Source organism: Phyllosticta capitalensis (genome assembly GCF_038381095.1).
Source record: "Phyllosticta capitalensis strain CBS 128856 chromosome Unknown BKA78scaffold_2, whole genome shotgun sequence".
NCBI lineage: Eukaryota > Fungi > Ascomycota > Dothideomycetes > Botryosphaeriales > Phyllostictaceae > Phyllosticta > Phyllosticta capitalensis.
This window is the reverse complement of record NW_027117440.1, coordinates 1,330,015-1,345,488: the sequence shown is the minus strand read 5'-3', so window position 1 is coordinate 1,345,488 and position 15,474 is coordinate 1,330,015. Positions and strand designations below refer to the sequence as shown.

At 52.4% G+C, this 15,474-nt stretch overlaps 5 protein-coding genes across 5 annotated transcripts; 2 read left to right on the top strand and 3 right to left on the bottom strand.

Moving 5' to 3' along the window:
- Positions 1 to 271: 271 nt before the first annotated feature.
- BKA78DRAFT_305619 (putative splicing factor 3B subunit 1) lies at positions 272 to 4,511 on the top strand. Its single transcript, XM_066887712.1, has 2 exons — positions 272 to 412; positions 465 to 4,511. Exons 1-2 carry the CDS (start codon positions 403 to 405, stop codon positions 4,070 to 4,072), a joined length of 3,618 nt encoding a protein of 1,205 aa, XP_066747685.1. The 5' UTR covers positions 272 to 402; the 3' UTR covers positions 4,073 to 4,511.
- On the bottom strand, positions 4,144 to 5,013 carry BKA78DRAFT_364833 (uncharacterized protein; the record flags this gene model as incomplete). Its single annotated transcript, XM_066892529.1, has 1 exon — positions 4,144 to 5,013. A coding segment is annotated over one exon (630 nt), but the record flags the coding sequence as incomplete, so codon positions are not given.
- Positions 5,014 to 8,424: 3,411 nt separating this feature from the next.
- BKA78DRAFT_292452 (uncharacterized protein) lies at positions 8,425 to 8,829 on the bottom strand (the record flags this gene model as incomplete). The annotated part of the gene is made up of 1 exon (XM_066886056.1): positions 8,425 to 8,829. The coding sequence occupies one exon, from the start codon at positions 8,827 to 8,829 to the stop codon at positions 8,425 to 8,427; it is 405 nt and encodes a 134-aa protein (XP_066747683.1).
- Positions 8,830 to 9,205: 376 nt separating this feature from the next.
- BKA78DRAFT_335189 (oxidoreductase-like protein) lies at positions 9,206 to 10,562 on the bottom strand. The gene is made up of 2 exons (XM_066890213.1): positions 10,040 to 10,562; positions 9,206 to 9,989 (listed from the first exon to the last, which is right to left on the bottom strand). Exons 1-2 carry the CDS (start codon positions 10,387 to 10,389, stop codon positions 9,323 to 9,325), a joined length of 1,017 nt encoding a protein of 338 aa, XP_066747682.1. The 5' UTR covers positions 10,390 to 10,562; the 3' UTR covers positions 9,206 to 9,322.
- Positions 10,563 to 11,236: 674 nt separating this feature from the next.
- On the top strand, positions 11,237 to 12,336 carry BKA78DRAFT_75725 (uncharacterized protein). Its single transcript, XM_066893704.1, has 5 exons — positions 11,237 to 11,354; positions 11,404 to 11,507; positions 11,559 to 11,619; positions 11,671 to 11,700; positions 11,751 to 12,336. Exons 1-5 carry the CDS (start codon positions 11,289 to 11,291, stop codon positions 12,189 to 12,191), a joined length of 702 nt encoding a protein of 233 aa, XP_066747681.1. The 5' UTR covers positions 11,237 to 11,288; the 3' UTR covers positions 12,192 to 12,336.
- Positions 12,337 to 15,474: the final 3,138 nt, after the last annotated feature.

The window sequence follows — 15,474 nt, the reverse complement described above, 5'->3', positions numbered from 1 at the left end:
GAAAGATGGATAGTAATGATGAGGCTAGCGGACTCGTTCGGCCGCATGCCCGAAGAATTCGTAGGCATTGGTTATGCAATTCGATGTTGGTGTTTCACGCCTAGGACTGCTCACGATTTGAAATATACGAGAAACAGCCTAGATCCAAACATGATGTGAGGCATAAAAAAATGTCATGGAAAATCATGAGTCCGAATTGGTGATGTAAGAGGACTAGCGTGGTCTTGGCACCGTTCGCCCGCAGACCTCGCTGCTTGGCTGCCGCCCAGAACCTCACTGCACCTCATCGACTCCGCCATCCACGACTCACCCGTGGTCCAACATCTGCCCCTAAATGTCGGCGGCCTAAATTGCTCTCTGTACGAAGCGCTTTCCGGATCATCATTGCCCCCAACCGCCAAGATGTCCGACGGTACGTAGCTGATGCGATATCATCCAGTGGCGCATTACTGACAAGCTGGCAGCCGACTTCGAAACGATCAAGCGTCTGCAGCAGGAGCGCAACGCTGCAGGGAAGAAAGGTTCAAAGACTTTCGACCCGGCTAACCAGAGGACTGACACATCGACGAAGGCTTCGCTGACGGAAGCGCTCGACACCACTCTCTACGAACGCAATGGATCGAACAAGTATGACGGCTACCTCACATCCATCCCGGCCAACGATGACGAGATGGATGAAGACCAGGACGAGGGCCGCAGGCTCGTCGGGCAATACACGGCCACCAGGGCGCAGATGGACGAGTTTGCCCACGGCGGGGCTGAGGAGGATGACATCCTGATGGACAAGGAGAAGCAGGCTCAGATTGCCTCGCGCGAGACCGACTACCAGAAGCGCCGCTTCGACCGTGGCGACAACGAGGGCCTCACGTACAAGGAAATCATGCAGAAGCGCCAACTCGAGGAAGAGGAAGAGCGCGTACGGAAGATTATCGCCGAAAAAGAGGCCAACGGAGAAAATGGGACCACGGAGCACCCAGCCACCCTGAAAGATGGGGCTGAGAATGGTGATTCGGGTTCAGCAGCCGCTGGAGCTCGGAAGCGCAAGAAGCGTTGGGATGTCTCGAGCGAGCAGCCTGCGGCCGAGGAAACCAACGGGGTCAACGGTGCTGCTGAGGCGAATGGTGCTGCCGCCGCGAAGCGCTCCAGATGGGACGAGACTCCTGTGCCCGGTCAAGACGACGCCCCGAAGCGGAGATCCCGTTGGGATCAAGCACCTGCTCTGGGAGCTGCGACTCCAGTTGCTTCTGCTGGCATGGCGACGCCTATGCACCCGTCGCAAACCCCCGTCTCGTTCGCCTTTGGTATGGACATGAGCGGCCGCAATGCCCCGCTCTCCGATGAGGAACTCGATGCCATGCTACCTGGAGAAAAGGAGGGTTACATTATTGTTCCGCATCCTCCTGGATATCAACCGCTGCTCCGCGTTGCCCCCAAAAAGGTCGCCGCTACCCCCGCGCCATCAAGCAGCCTGGCAGGCGGCTTCATGATGCAAGAGCCTGAAAGCGCCAAAGCACTCGGCAAGCAGCTGCCAAACGAAATCCCTGGTGTCGGCGAGCTGCAATTCTTCAAGGAGCAGGACATGGCATACTTTGGCAAGCTCATGGACGGCCAAAACGAGGATGAGCTGAGCATGGAGGAAATGAAAGAGCGTAAAATCATGCGCCTGCTGCTCAAGGTCAAGAACGGTACTCCGCCTATGCGCAAGACGGCTCTGCGCCAGCTTACCGACAATGCGCGCAGCTTTGGTGCCGGCCCGCTGTTCAACCAGATTCTTCCGCTGCTCATGGAGAGAACACTCGAGGATCAGGAGCGCCACTTGCTGGTCAAGGTCATTGACCGCATCCTCTACAAGCTTGACGACATGGTCAGACCATATGTGCACAAGATTCTGGTCGTCATTGAGCCCCTGCTCATTGATCAAGACTACTACGCCCGTGTTGAGGGTCGTGAAATCATTTCCAACCTCGCCAAGGCCGCTGGTCTCGCGCACATGATCAGCACGATGAGACCGGATATCGATCACCCAGACGAGTATGTGAGGAACACGACAGCCAGGGCCTTTGCTGTGGTGGCCTCTGCTCTAGGTATCCCTGCACTTCTTCCCTTTCTCCGCGCCGTTTGTCGCAGCAAGAAGTCGTGGCAGGCTCGTCACACAGGTGTTAAGATTGTCCAACAGATTCCCATTCTCATGGGTTGCGCCATCTTGCCTCACCTCAAGGGCTTGGTGGACTGCATTGGAGACAATTTGAACGATGAGCAGGTCAAAGTCCGGACAGTCACCGCTCTGGCCATAGCCGCTCTTGCTGAAGCAGCCAACCCCTACGGTATCGAAAGCTTCGACGACATTCTGAATCCGCTCTGGACTGGCGCCCGCAAGCAGCGTGGCAAGGGTCTTGCAGGTTTCCTCAAGGCTGTCGGTTACATTATTCCCCTGATGGACGAGGAGTACGCCAACTACTACACAAGCCAAATCATGGAGATTTTGCTGCGAGAGTTCTCTTCGCCGGACGAGGAGATGAAGAAGGTCGTACTCAAGGTCGTATCGCAGTGCGCAAAGACAGAAGGTGTCACTGCCGGATATCTCAAAGAGAACGTCTTGAACGACTTTTTCAAGAGCTTCTGGGTGCGACGTATGGCCCTTGACAAGAGAAACTACCGCCAAGTAGTAGAGACGACAGTGGACCTTGGTCAAAAAGTCGGCGTCAGCGAGATTGTCGAGAGGATTGTCAACAACCTCAAGGACGAGAGCGAGCCGTACCGCAAGATGACCGTCGAGACTCTGGAGAAGGTCATTGCCAGCTTGGGTGCCGCCGACATTGGCGAAAGATTGGAGGAGCGCCTTATTGACGGTATCCTCCACTCATTCCAGGAGCAAAGCATTGAAGACGTTGTCATGCTCAACGGCTTCGGTACTGTGGTCAACGCTCTCGGTCAACGCTGCAAGCCATACCTTCCACAAATTGTCAGTACGATTCTCTGGCGGTTGAACAACAAGTCGGCAACTGTGCGACAACAAGCGGCCGACTTGGTTTCCCGCATAGCTCTCGTCATGAAGCAGTGTGGTGAAGACCAGCTCATGGGCAAGCTCGGCACTGTTCTCTACGAATACCTCGGTGAAGAATACCCCGAAGTGCTTGGTTCCATACTTGGTGCCCTGAGGTCCATCGTCACGGTAGTTGGTATCCACCAGATGCAACCGCCCATCAAGGACCTGCTCCCGCGTCTCACGCCCATTCTTCGTAACCGTCACGAAAAGGTCCAGGAAAACACTATTGACCTCGTCGGTCGTATCGCTGATCGTGGTCCCGAAAGCGTCAACGCACGCGAATGGATGAGAATCTGTTTCGAGTTGCTTGACATGCTCAAGGCCCACAAAAAGGGCATCCGTCGTGCCGCCAACAACACCTTTGGTTTCATCGCCAAGGCCATTGGTCCGCAAGATGTCCTCGCCACCCTTCTCAACAACCTCCGCGTGCAGGAACGTCAATCCCGTGTCTGTACAGCCGTCGCCATTGGTATCGTTGCCGAGACGTGTGCCCCCTTTACCGTCCTCCCCGCCCTCATGAACGAATACCGCGTCCCCGAACTCAACGTTCAAAACGGTGTCCTCAAATCCCTCTCCTTCCTCTTCGAGTACATTGGCGAAATGGCCAAAGACTACGTGTACGCCGTGACACCGCTTCTGGAAGACGCCCTCATCGACCGCGACCAAGTGCACCGGCAAACGGCCGCCTCGGTCGTCAAGCACGTCGCGCTCGGCGTCGTCGGCCTCGGCTGCGAAGACGCCATGGTGCACCTGCTCAATCTGCTCTTCCCCAACATCTTCGAAACGTCGCCCCACGTCATCGACCGCATCATCGAGGCCATCGAGGCCATCCGCGTCGCCGTCGGCATGGGCACCGTCATGAACTACGTCTGGTCGGGCCTCTTCCACCCCGCCCGCAAGGTCCGCGTGCCGTACTGGCGGCTCTACAACGATGCGTACGTCCACGCGGCGGATGCCATGGTGCCGTATTTCCCCGAGTTGGGAGACCCGGAGACGGAGAGGCATGAGTTGATGATTGTGCTTTGAGAGGCTTAGGGTCGATGACAAGTGGTTTTGTTTTGGAGTCGGTTGGCGAACAGGCGCGTTTCAAGGTGATAGCGGACAGGTGGATGGATGGTGTTTTGGCGCATGCTCTCTTAACCAAGCGGGGTTTTTTGGGGGCAAATTTTCATTCACTCTTTCCGAGTTTATCCAGCCAGGTCGTGCGTATTGAGACAGGCAAAGCGAAGGTCGACTGAATGGGACGAAGGGTAAGGGGTCGCTTGGAGTGCGATGGAATCGAACCATCTTGACACAGTCGAACGCAAAAAAGCAACGGATGGCGGGTTGGGTCTTGTTTATATGCCTCGTATCCATGGGTCTGAGAGCGAGCAAAGTACACTGTCACTGTAAAAGTTGTCTTCTTGTTGTGTTTTGTTACGCTGAATAGACGTGGATGAACAATGGACGCTCTTGCTTCTTCTGACGCTGTGTTGATCGTCGGTGTCCATTCTTGGATGATTAAATACGCCGTCTATCTTTTGACCAAAACTTGGGTCTTTCCGATTCTGGTTGGCCCGGGGGGCTTGACTGCTCCCTGTGCCTTCCTCATGTCCCACACCTTCCATCAGTGCGCCCCTAATGGCCTGTCCCAAATCAATCACAAGACAGGGCGCTCCAGACCATGTGACCTTCCAACCCCCGAACTGGCCGTTGCTCCCAACTTGATCACCTATAAAAACGCACCTCTTCCCCCACTTCCTCTCTCCTCCACCAGCAAAGCGCAGCATTCTCGCGACGCGCAATTCCGAAAGATCGACTTCTGTATCTTCAAAATCTCCCTTCTCCCACTTTGGAGGATTCCAGGACTGCTCCAGCGGCCAACTTCCTTCTTGAAGTCGATCGAGAGATGCGAGAGTTGGGCCGATGATGCGGCTGGTTGAGAAGAGATAGTGGGCGCGGTCGGCGTTGTTTGATGATGTTAGTGGTCAGCGTTTTGCCTCTGTTCCCCGTCACAGTTGTCCCATCTGCCATGTACGAGGAAGTAGGAGCGCGGCCGCAGCGAAATCGAAGGAATCCGGACCAGGACAGGCAAGTACGTGCTTCCACAGATAGGGAACGGCCAAACGCAAGCAGTGATCAATGGAGAGTGGCGTGCCCTTATAGACGCTGCCTCTTGAAGCCGGAATTCAAGGCTGCTGTTGAGGAGAGAGGTGCTGAGCGAACCGTTTGGCTTTTATAGCCAGGCGACAGCTCGATGTCTGTCCGTGCTCCACGCAATGATCACGAGTAGCGTGTTTGCCCGGTCAAAGCTGTCACCTGAGCAGATGCTAGTGTCATAGGGAAGGAACGGCCCGGCCTACACGTGCTGGGAACGTCACGCTTGGACTGGCCTGAGGTGGTCAATCTGCCTATTTAAACCGCACTCTGTGTTGCTTCGTCTCCGCAGCATCAGCAGCGAAGTGGATGCCCAACAATGATCGGCGGCTATGTCCTTTGTGACTTTGGCTTGTGCTGGAATCGAAGTCAATGAAGTATGACTTGGTCTTTGGGACGCTTCCCAAATCCCACATTTCCTGTCTGTTCGAAATGACTTTGCTGAAAGCGTTGGGGCATTTTGGTATAATGATGCGCAGCGGCACGAGTCAAAACTATACAGTGTGTTATTGAGGAATTTAGTATCACTGAATGATAACGCGCATTCCTTGAGGTATTCAGGGGAAAGCTTGCAAAAGAACTAATAGCGAGAAATACACTGGCGGAGTGAGGGTTGAGAGGGAACAAGACAGAAGTCAGTCTTTCTGTCGACTTCTCATGCTGCACAAAGTCAAAGATTGGAGTGTGGGTTGGGTTTGCGTATTCACCCGGGAGGTCTTTTATATCGTGGTAGGCAGCTGTCCAGTTATAGAACATCGTCACGTCTTCACAAGTGCGCAACAAAGAGACGTTCTGCTTAACTCCGTTATTGCGAGGTCGTCGCACGTCTTGGAAGACTGTCCTGATGACTGCAGCCCTTTTCGCCCATATAAGGCACACTCGACCCCTTTTCCACCCTCTTAGACCAACAACAAAGAAACAGAACCTACTAAATGGAGTGAGAATTCAACAAACTTGGGTTTGGGATGCTCAGTATCTAAGATACAGGCTCTTCACTTTTCGGTGCCTGACAGTGCATCTCATACATGCCATTTTCTCTTGTCCCAAATTTGCAAGGAGCGGGTGGGCTACTCCCATCAACGTGGGGTTTTTTTTAAGAGGAGACTCCCATGATTTTCAAATCCAACATTCATCTTTGTTCGTTCGCGGTGATCTGATTTGCATATACTTCTATTGGGAGGATGTTCCAAAAGGTCCAAAACCAAAGGAAACAAATTGTATCGTGCTAACCCGAGCACACTTCCACCCAGCGCTGTCTGCAAGTATCGTCATTGAACGACACAGTCAAGGAACACTTCAAGTCTTTCCCGTAAAGCTGCTCGCGCTTGCTTTCAGGGAGAGCAGGAACTAAGGAAGGTTTCCTTTTATACCATAAGACTCCCGCCGTTTGTAAGGGAACGCTTGAACTGTCCTTGAATCATCTGTCAAGGCGTCTCTAGCTAAGTGAGGCACATGATGGACTAATCATGTGCGTTGACGCCTCTTGGGCCTCTTCTACGAATATAAAATGCGCCCTCCCTGGCCAGTCCTGGAATCAGCAGCAGCAGACTGCCTGCGCTGTCTTCAAACCTCAGGCATTCTAATGACGAGATGCGCCTTTTCTGGCTCCTCTGACAATAACTCATCCAAGGTTACTCTTGGTGCTGCCTCTTTCCCAATTTATATTCTAAATGAGTAGTTGACAATAGCTTTTAGACATCCAGTTCAACGCTTGTTAGTGATGTGCTTCATCACTTTCGGGCCTTGATGCTTGGTCATTTGACGTTCTGGAGCTTTCACAGCGACTTGATCGAAGGAGAAACATTGGTTCCTGGCAGGAGGGCCAACAAGGCAAACAAGTTAGTCGAGAGCTTTCTGTTCTCTCCGCATTCTGGACTACCGCTCCTTGCTGACCCAAGGGCCCCGGACAAGTAACGATCCTTTTATACTCATGAGACAGCGAGATGTTCACCAGGGCAAAGACTTCGACCAATGAGATTTGAAGCAGGATCCACGTGCTCGCTAGCCAAGTCATCGGCTCTCAAAAGGCAGAAGCGGATACCTATAAAAACTTGCCTCTCTCCCTCTCCTCGACTTGCTCCAGCTGCAGCGGCAACACCAAAACTAAAGGGTCATAGACGGAAACTACACTTGCTTGTGGCGTTTCTCCAGCGTTCGCTGCTTGAAAGTGCAATTGCTTTACTCCCCTTTTTGGCAGTCTCGTCACTCTTTCAACGCAGGTCATGGAATCCGGGGCTCCTGATCGAAATCGTCAGAGGAGCATATGGAAAGGTGTGCTCCATTATTGCCAACTGCTTTTGCTCATTTCTTAGAGATCCGAAATTCAGACACTGGTGAGATGGCGGAAAGGTCCTTTGGTCGAAGGGCGGAAAGTCAAGACAAGAAAATCATGTATGTTCTTCGCTCAGCGGCTCCAACCAGCAGTCTTTCTCTGGTCAATACTCAGCTCGCTGCCGGTAGAGTTTTGCCAGACCCCGACAGCTGTTGAGGGAAGCAGACGAAAGTGAGTCGTTCGGGTACCTTCTATAACGAGAGGAACAAGAGGCCTGCGGATAGCGGTGCTCTAGCTGCAGTGAATCTGTAGAATACACGTGCTTCGTCCACGCTTTCAAACTGCAGGAACAGTACTGTAAAAGCATTCCACAGCTTCGACTCTTGCCAGCAGAGATGGAGCCACCTAACGCAAAACCTTCATCGAGAGGACTGACCGTTGGTTGGATCGCCAGCGATCCTCTTCCAAAGATGTCGTGTCGCTCTTGTCATTTTCTTCTCCTCAGTCTCTCTTTCCTCGCTGATCTGACGCGGTTTTACGCCATGGCGTGGTGTTTTAATCCGGTCGAACCCGACTACGCACGTCATCGGTCGCGAATGGCGGTGCTCGACTTCGTGTAAGTACGGGGAGAATTCGTACGTTGACCCGGGAAGACTGCCGCGCACATGCCGTGAAGTAAAAGCTTCTTCCATACACTGTCAAAGCTGTCCATCCACCCAGGAGTAAGCTTGGACATGGGTGTATTTCTACCAAGAGTGCCGAGTGCGGTCCACACTTGATCGTGCGCTTCCCAGACACTCCTTTCTTGTCGAGAGGAAGGGCGGGTCAGTATCTCAAGTTCCACCGCTTTTATACCAAGAGAGACTGGCAGTCGACCAGGGTGGCGCTTTGTTAAGGCCATGTCGCGTGCTTGCAAGACGGCAGGGTTCGCGTGAGTTGGATCTTCCGTGCTTTCTCATCAGCAGTCTAGCTATAAAAGCGCACCGATTACCACGATTCTTGCCAGTGGCGCGAGCTGCGACGAAGAGGCTGGACTGAGGATCCAACGTAGCAAAAACCCTCGTGAGTGAGTGGTGAAAAACCACACTTGGGAGAAGTCACTTTCGGAAAGTTCGACTTTGGGGTGGCTTTCTGCCTCCGTCATAGACTCTCTCTTGCTCTCCCAATCCCACGGTTTTGCGGGCCGTAGCTTAGCGCTTCTCATAAGCGAGGGAATTCGTTGAAAGCGCAGCACATCACTTCGGAGTGTTGAAGCAAAGGCCTGAGGCAAAGTGGTCAACAAGGAGCTGGGAACTGAAATTCCAGTGAACAGAAGTTGCAGAGTGAGGCAAAAGGCAAAACAAGCAAGTGCTACGGTGGAGACATGTTTTCCCATGATCTGTTCAGGCTGGCCCAATGGACGCGGATGTACCTCCAAGACAAGGCAAGTTGTTGGCCTTATGTACCAAGAGAAGTCAGTGAATCGAGTCGTGGCAGCGCTTTGGCCCTCTCTCCGTCACGAGTTTTTCAAAGCTTGGAGCCTGCGCGCGGCGCATGACTTTGGTAGCATGGTATACTCTGCCGAGACGTCCTTGTAATCTACCGCATCTGATAATCAAGACCAGGCAGGCGGCAGTCCTTCGGCATTCACACGGACGCTCAGTCAGGCAATTAGAGGCGACTTGTTACAGTACTGGGGTTTGCGTCGGCGCATGAGAAGGGTATTCAGCCAAGATAATCCTAGGCAGCAATCGGAAGCGGAGTATGGGCGAGGGATGTTTGAGTGAAATATATTAGAATTGCGTCACTGGCTACTTACTTTTGTAAATTCTGCAGATAATAAGAAGTCCAAATGCCAAGATACAAGCCGTCAAATATGCACAAGGTCGTCAAACATACAGCTCCGCATCTTCGCTTCCTCTTGGTCTCTGATCAGACCTCTCGGACTCCTCGCCTCCAGGTCTCTTAACATCCGAGTGCTTTGCGGGATCAAAAACGTAGATCGGGAACTCCAAGAAGATGGTTCTCTTCAGGATCGTAGGCATCCTCTCATAGAGCGTAGGTGGGAATGGGAACAAGATGCTCGTGCTGTTGAGGTAGCGCGAGTACTCTTCCCAGCGCGTACCCTTCTCGTACCGCTTCTTCGCGCCCGGCCGCTCCTGCAGTGTCAAGCCCGATACAAACATGAGCAACGTTGTCAAGAAAATGGGGCCAAGTATGGAAGCGTAAAGCGCAGCGCGAGCACCGCCGTGGACGTAGCCGTTTGCGGCCGGAGCGACAGCGATTGTGAATATCGAGAACTGAATAAGGATTTCGCCAAAATAATTGGGGTGGCGGGAGTAGTGAAAGAGGCCAATGCTGCAGATGGAGCCGTCGCTTCCATGGCGTGACCTGAAACGGTACTTTTGGACGTCGGAGACGGATTCGCAAAAGAAGCCAATGGCGAAGAGGATGACGCCGGCGATATCGCAACCAGTGCCAAACTTGGGCTGCGGATATGCGGTCACCTTTGGCGAGTTGAGGATCGTGACCGGGAACGATACTATCCAAACCCAGCTATATGTTGTTAGACACGGAACTTTTGGAGGGACGGGACATTCGCCTACAGCATTTGGAAAATCCAGAAGCCGAGGAAGGGAAAGAACTTGTCGCGTTTGTCGTCAAAACGGTCATCTTTGCCAGTCTTCAAAATTCGGAAGAGCAAGAAGCCCGAGAGACGCGCTCCCCAGAGCATGATAAAGATAGAAGCCACAATTTGGCGCGCATTGTCGCGATCTCCGCCAAAAGCGAGGGTGATGATAGCGAGAACGACGAAATTGGTTCCACCAGCAAAGTCGGTTAATTTGTCGAACTTGAAGGAGAAGGCGATGGAGAAGAAAAAGAGCTGGTAGGCGACGGTGATGAGGAGAGTGATTGCCAAGTAGTAGTCGTCGAGAACGTGAACGGGACCGGCCATGGCGGAGGTGTTGATCAGGGAGTTGTCTAGCAATACCTGGCGCTCATGCTTTGATGTTGTGTTTGTATTATCTCTTAGGGAGAGAGCGGGTGGTCATGTCAAAAGAGACTGTGAGAGTGATGTCAAGAAGGTGAGCGGCATGACGACAGGATGCCGTCGAGGGATGAGCCAAGGGCCCGCTTGGCTTGCATGTTGCCCGGGGATCGCTGTCCATCGGGGTCCATCGATGGATCGACAAACGGCCCGGTGGTCTGTGCGACCCGACCACCTACCCTTTTTCAACACCACGCCTTTTCTCTCTACTCGACGCTTTCGGTAATTCTTTAAGTCCCTCCACATCTGACTCGCTGTCTTTGCGGAAAAATGCAACAACACCCCGCATGATCCCTCAGCTACCGCCCGGCACTCTGCGCCTGCAGTAGCCCCATACCGCGCTGAAACCCGTCTCGACTTCAAACTGCAAGTCCTGACGCGCCGTGTCACGTCTTCAGGTCAACAGTAGCCGTCGAGACTTTGATGCGACCACTGCCTAGACATTTGATCACTTGCGATTGGTTACCTGCCAAAAGAAGCTTAAATCTTTCCCGACGCCATGGCCTCTGCAAAAACTGTGACCTGGGTGGCTGGTGACATCGTACGAGGCTGTCGGGTTTCCACCACGTTGAATGGCACATGAGAGGGACCATAATATGTCCGTTGCCGTACTTGGCAGCTGTCTGTTGGTCTCGGCGCTCTGGATTCTTTAAGAGGCGGGCGTTTCTCTCCGTGTCGTATTGGCAGCGTTTCTTGTACAGCTGACGTGCTGCTAGCCGTGCATTTGACATCCATCACCAGCTGGCCTGAAGAACACTCTCCGAAAAGTTTTCCTTGGATACTCATTGCGAGTGGAGCGCGCCAGAATGACGCGCTTCAGAACACGAACAAGTCTGATTACACTATTCGTCTTTTGCACACTTTGGCAGATGGTAATACTCTACATCTTGTTCGAGGAAATCAGATACTGATTAATCTTAGATAGCAGCGGATCTAGCGCACCCCAGACGTGGATCTGACATCGTCCGAAGAACAGTCAATGGCTCATTCCCATATCTCCTGAGAGCAAAGAATAATGCTACCGTGTAAGCATCAAAACACTTGGGCTGCAGTGAACCCAACTGACAGATGGTCAGAACACCAGCAGCAGTCGCCGCTGCTAAAAACTTCACCGTAACCCAAGTGGTGACCCAGCAGGTGAACCAGTCCTCGAACTTCTCTCGCAGCTAAATTCCTTACATCCAATAGTTGACGTCAATCCAAATGATGACGATGACGGTTAGGAATCTCTAGGCCCGTTCATAAGCTCCAACTGACGCCTTTACCAGGTCACCGTGACACAACCTCCACCTCCTCCGCCACCAGTACCTACAACCGACCCTCCAGCTGCACCACCACAACAAGGCCAGGGGCAGGGGCAGGGGCAAGAGCAAGGACAGGGGGCGCCGCAGCCTCCTGCCAACGTGAGCGCTGCATCCGTCAATCCCGCCTCCACATCTCCTCCTCCCGGCGGAAATGGTAACAATCCACCTCCAAATCAACAACAACCGCCACCTCCAGCAGCCCAGCAACCGCCACCACCTCCTGCCTCGGCAGCCTCTGTCACAGCCGCACAAGCTCCCGCGCCCGCCGCGGCGCAGCCGAATCCCACTGCCTCCCCTTCGGCGGCCGCAGCCGCGCTACCGCTCGACATAAATCCGTCGAATCTGGTCAGCGCGCTGACTTTTGGCCTGGGTAGGAGAGGCGCGGTGCCAGAGCCAACGGGGTAGTGGGTTGATCTTCCGGTGAGAAGACCAGATTCTAGAGTTGGTCATTGACTGTACGTACTTATTTCTAGCCATGATACCCAGCTGAGATCAGTGAAGACTGCATTTCAAGCTGAGTTTTGTGTAATTACTTTTCTACTTGCTTCTCCGCTTGTTTGCATGGGCGTTTGAAGGGAACAGAATTTTGGCTTCCAATTCCGTTGGGACGGGACAAATTGGGTCTCTGATTAGAAAGATGCTACGAGAAAGGTCCACAGCGCTGCGCGGAGCGTAAGCACCTGAAATGCTAATGTCTAGTCCAAATTCGTCCCATGCCCTAACACTCCCTTCTCATCACGGGCTTGCACAATGAACCGAGGCTTGGTAGCAGAAGTCGTGGCACACATAGGAGCTCGACTAAGAGAAAGCAACAAATTAGAAGCGGCCGTAGAGTAGTAGAAAGTTTCTATACTAATAGGTAAGCGTATAGGGAGCATTCAAGCACCTTACGAATTTGACATTAGAATTCACTAAGTCCTTTATGTCGTGTTACAGGGAGCAGTCGTGCCTACGTGTGCCAGGACCTTTGCTACCAGGTGTCGAACTCTCTATGTTAAAGAATCAGCGAATCACGAATGCTCCCGCAACATCATTCACGTGCGCTGGCTTACATCTCCTAAGTACCAAGGTATAAATGACTGCCTTGAGCACCCAATTCCTCCACCAAGTCTCCATCCCAAGCACTTGACTGTGCTGGAAGAGAAAAGGCTCACCTCATCTAACTGCTTGAACAAGCCAGGAAACAACTTCACTTTCTTGGCCTGTTCGAGCTCCGACCTGGTCGCCCCTGAGCGACCACCAATCAGAATTGATGTTTAGAAGATCGAGTCATTGTTTGATCATGGGTTGAGTCCATTGTTAATGGATATTGCTCATCGCTATCATGCTCCGCTCCTATTATTTCTGCCAACATTCTGTTGAGACCGCCTTGCTGGACACTCCCCGACCAAGACAGTCCAAATACTCTCCCAGGACCTCCCAACAAAGTCCGTTGCCGTGGAAGCCAAATTTTCCGGAGTTCTCGATGCTTCCAGACTCGGTTGAAAGAAGAATCCACCTCGCTGCTCCCTCGATCTTTATACCGTCCAGCAATCCTTCCAGATCAGTGCGCCTTCACGTGGGACTGACGTGGCGCACACGCGTTGGGCTGTTGCCTCGGAGCTTTCCTGATCACAGCCGGCTTGCAATAGCGCGTGATATGGGCCTCCTGAATACGTTGCTCCAGTCGCAGCGAGAGGCATCGTCGAGTTACGCACAGACTGAAGGGGCGGGTATAAAAGATGCCACATTCCCGTCCAGGATAGTTCTAGGCAGTGGTACATCAAATCGAGGAATCCCATCTACAACATTTCCAGACTGTTGTGGGAATGGTCGAAGTTATACACCTCACTCTTGTTTTGTTCTGCCCGGCAGCTCAGCGTCTCCGCAGACTCACAGGGACTTGACTGTAATTTGAGACGCCAGACCAGTGACGCTACCTGGGCACATTGAAGTCGTTCATTGCAAAAGAGTGATGAAGCAACAGTGATTCTTCAGACTCGGGCCAACGCAGCCAAGATATCTCCAACACGAAAGCGCAAGCGACGAGTGAATCTAGCGGTGGATTCGACCAACAGACAGAAAGAGTCCGCTGCGACCGTCTGGGAATCGCTCTCTACTCCGAGCGGAAGAGAAAGGTTGTCTTGCGGGCAGCGTTCAGGAACAGACATTGGCAAATTTATACAGATACTCTGGTGGTTGGACATGCTTGCCACATCTGTCCGGTTAGATAAGCAGGTCAGAACATGGGCCAGGCAACAAGGATAGTCACGCGATCAATCTCCTCCTGAGCTCTTACAAGGTCATTGATTGATCAAATGCAGCAGCCCTTGCATTTGTCGAATATAAAAGCTTACTTTCCTCTCGCCCTTCCGCAGTCTCAACCACTTCTTCCACAAAATAAGGACTAGGCTGGCGTGGTCACAACCACCCGAGTGGACAACTTTTCGCTTGTTCATTTGGTCGGATCAGCCACTGACAGACTGACCGTACGTTTGGTCGGAAAGTCAATGGCTTGGTGAAGTCAATCAGCATTGACTAGAGATACCGAGAAGCATTATGCCCATCCCTTGAAGCATTGAAACCCCTGTTGCATTTTTTCCTGGATTTCGATAATCTCAGAACGACGGAAGACAGTCTGTTGACCCGTGTCGCTGAAAGAAGCGACAGACACAGTTTGGTCGGACCTTTTTCGTACACACACTGCTGGAGGAAGGCTGAATTGTCGCACGGCGACGATGCCAGAGGGGACTCGTGGTACTTTTATAGCATCTTCGAGTCAATTACAGCCTGCTCACAGCTGCTGCACGCGTCAGATGTACACGTGGTCAGGAGGTGAGTGAGTCAGGGGTAACAGAGGCGTCCGCTGGGGGGGGGGGGTCGAGTGAATGACGGGCATGTGAATTTGAGCTCAGGCACCGACAATTGCCTATAAAAGCCTCGATCCTGTTCCCTTCTTCCTCTGGCACAAACAGTTCAGCTTCAGTCTTGAACTTGAAGCAACCCCAATGCTTGCTGAGATCAAATTGACTTTGGGTTCCTGTTGTTTCCTTCTTTCTCTCTGTTAGTCTCCCTAGGATCCTCTCACAAGAAGCTTTTCAAGCACCGTAGCCATGCGCCAATGCAGCTTTTCAACATTCGTTCGAAATGCCGAAAAGAAGCAGTGTTCTCTTACAACGGATCCAGAATTGCATCATCCAGGCCCACTGGGAGGGGTTTGCGGAGAAAATCAAGCTAATTTTTGAGGCAGGAAAACAGGACCGACAAAGCAGTAGTCCATGATGAACTCTTCACGTACGAAAATTCGTCGCGCTCCCCAGGAAGTGATGCCCTACAATATTTTTCCAGCTCCACGGTCATAGGACATTTATGCTCCTACTAACGCCCAGAGAAAAAGGTCACTTTCTTGTTTCGATTGAGCAAACTCTGACATAGAGATGATCTGTTTTAGCTTTGGACATCGATGCTATTGGAATAGCTCTCGTTGATGTGCTTGATCAATTGATGACGCTAGGGGGCGGGTCTTCGCTTTTGTATGCTCCGTCCGTCGCGCTCTGCGTCGGAGGCTACGGAGCTCGATCGTACATACAAGTACAGATATGACAACCAAACAAGATCAAAAGACAGCGAACGAAAAACGGAGACAGGAAAGAAGCATTGAAAAAAAAGTGGAATTCATTCATAGAACAACGCCCGCCCCCAAAAAAAA

Coding starts and splice junctions, on each gene's coding strand:
- BKA78DRAFT_75725 (XM_066893704.1), top strand. CDS start 11,289: ATGACGCGCTTCAGAACACGAACAAGTCTGATTACACTATTCGTCTTT. Junction 11,355..11,403: donor TTTGCACACTTTGGCAGATG/GTAATACTCTAC, acceptor GATTAATCTTAG/ATAGCAGCGGATCTAGCGCA. Junction 11,701..11,750: donor TCCAAATGATGACGATGACG/GTTAGGAATCTC, acceptor CGCCTTTACCAG/GTCACCGTGACACAACCTCC.
- BKA78DRAFT_335189 (XM_066890213.1), bottom strand. CDS start 10,389: ATGGCCGGTCCCGTTCACGTTCTCGACGACTACTACTTGGCAATCACT. Junction 9,990..10,039: donor TTCTGGATTTTCCAAATGCT/GTAGGCGAATGT, acceptor AACAACATATAG/CTGGGTTTGGATAGTATCGT.